Source organism: Antrostomus carolinensis, unplaced genomic scaffold, assembly GCF_000700745.2.
Source record: "Antrostomus carolinensis isolate BGI_N321 unplaced genomic scaffold, ASM70074v2 scaffold24757, whole genome shotgun sequence".
Taxonomy (NCBI): domain Eukaryota; kingdom Metazoa; phylum Chordata; class Aves; order Caprimulgiformes; family Caprimulgidae; genus Antrostomus; species Antrostomus carolinensis.
Genome location: NW_010328451.1, coordinates 21,916 through 22,891, shown reverse-complemented (window position 1 = coordinate 22,891; position 976 = coordinate 21,916). Strand labels below are relative to the sequence as shown.

Below are 976 nucleotides of genomic sequence, written 5' to 3'. Positions count from 1 at the left end.
TGAATCCCATGGCCTGTGCTCTGTCCACAGGAACTCTGGGACCAGGGGGCTGCCCATCAGGCCGTTGGTGTGACCCCTGCTCCCTCCTTCTCTTTGCAGGCTATGAAGAGACCCTGATGCGCCTCGCTGCCATCCTGGCCAAGCATTTTGCTGACTCAAGGATCGTGGGCACGGGTAAAGCTGCTCTTCTCTGCTTTGAGGTGATATATTGCACATCTAGCTGGTCCCACTGGTGGTGGCTCACCAGACTTCTGTTGGGATCCATTTGCTGAATCCGTTGAATGCTTTATGCTTCCATGTACAAATTGAGGCTGGGCACTGCCCTTGTCTGGTGTGTCCTGCTTATTCCAGGGTTAGATACATGACCTGGGATACCCTTTTGAGAGCAGGACTCAGGTTCCAGCTACTTGCATGTCAAGTCTGGGTTTACTTCTTAGCTGCCTGAGCATAGGCACGCTCTCCACATCCACTGGGACAGCAAATCTCTGTAAGTGAGGGCCTGACCCTCCCAGCCTTCGGTGCTCAGGTGCTCCCTGGCATGCTGCGCGTCCTTGGGTGCCTGGCCTAGCTCCTTCTCGTTCCTCCGCAGACATCCGGGACTCCCTGATGCAGGCATTAGCCAGCTACGTCTGCTACCCCCACTCGCTGCGTGCTGTAGAGAGGATCCCAGAAGAGCAGTAAGTGCTGCCCTGCCTGTTCCCGGGGAGCTGGGGCAGGGCTGGGGTGGTGGCAGGGCTGAGTGGGGAAGCAGACAGGGTCCAGGAGCTGCAGCAAGGTGCTGGAGTTGGTTTGAGGAGCCTCCTTTCACCCTTATACCAGGGTCTTTGCTCTGTCCCAGCTCTATGGGCCCTACCGTGGGTCCTGTTTAATTCCCTGCCCCCAAACCCTTTGTGGCTGACCTGTGTCCTTGTCTGGCAGGCGGATCTCCATGATGAAGAACCTGCTGGCTCCCTATGAGCAGCGACCCTGGGCACAG

General features: G+C 57.4%; 1 protein-coding gene across 1 annotated transcript in view; it reads left to right on the top strand.

Moving 5' to 3' along the window:
* RNF123 (ring finger protein 123) overlaps positions 1 to 976 on the top strand; it is a 37,877-nt gene that overhangs the window by 25,139 nt on the left and 11,762 nt on the right. Inside the window, 3 exon segments of the mRNA XM_010172265.2 lie at positions 100 to 174; positions 590 to 677; positions 919 to 976. The exon segment at positions 919 to 976 is cut by the window's right edge and continues 19 nt beyond it. Of these exon segments, the coding sequence (XP_010170567.1) occupies positions 100 to 174; positions 590 to 677; positions 919 to 976 (221 nt within the window).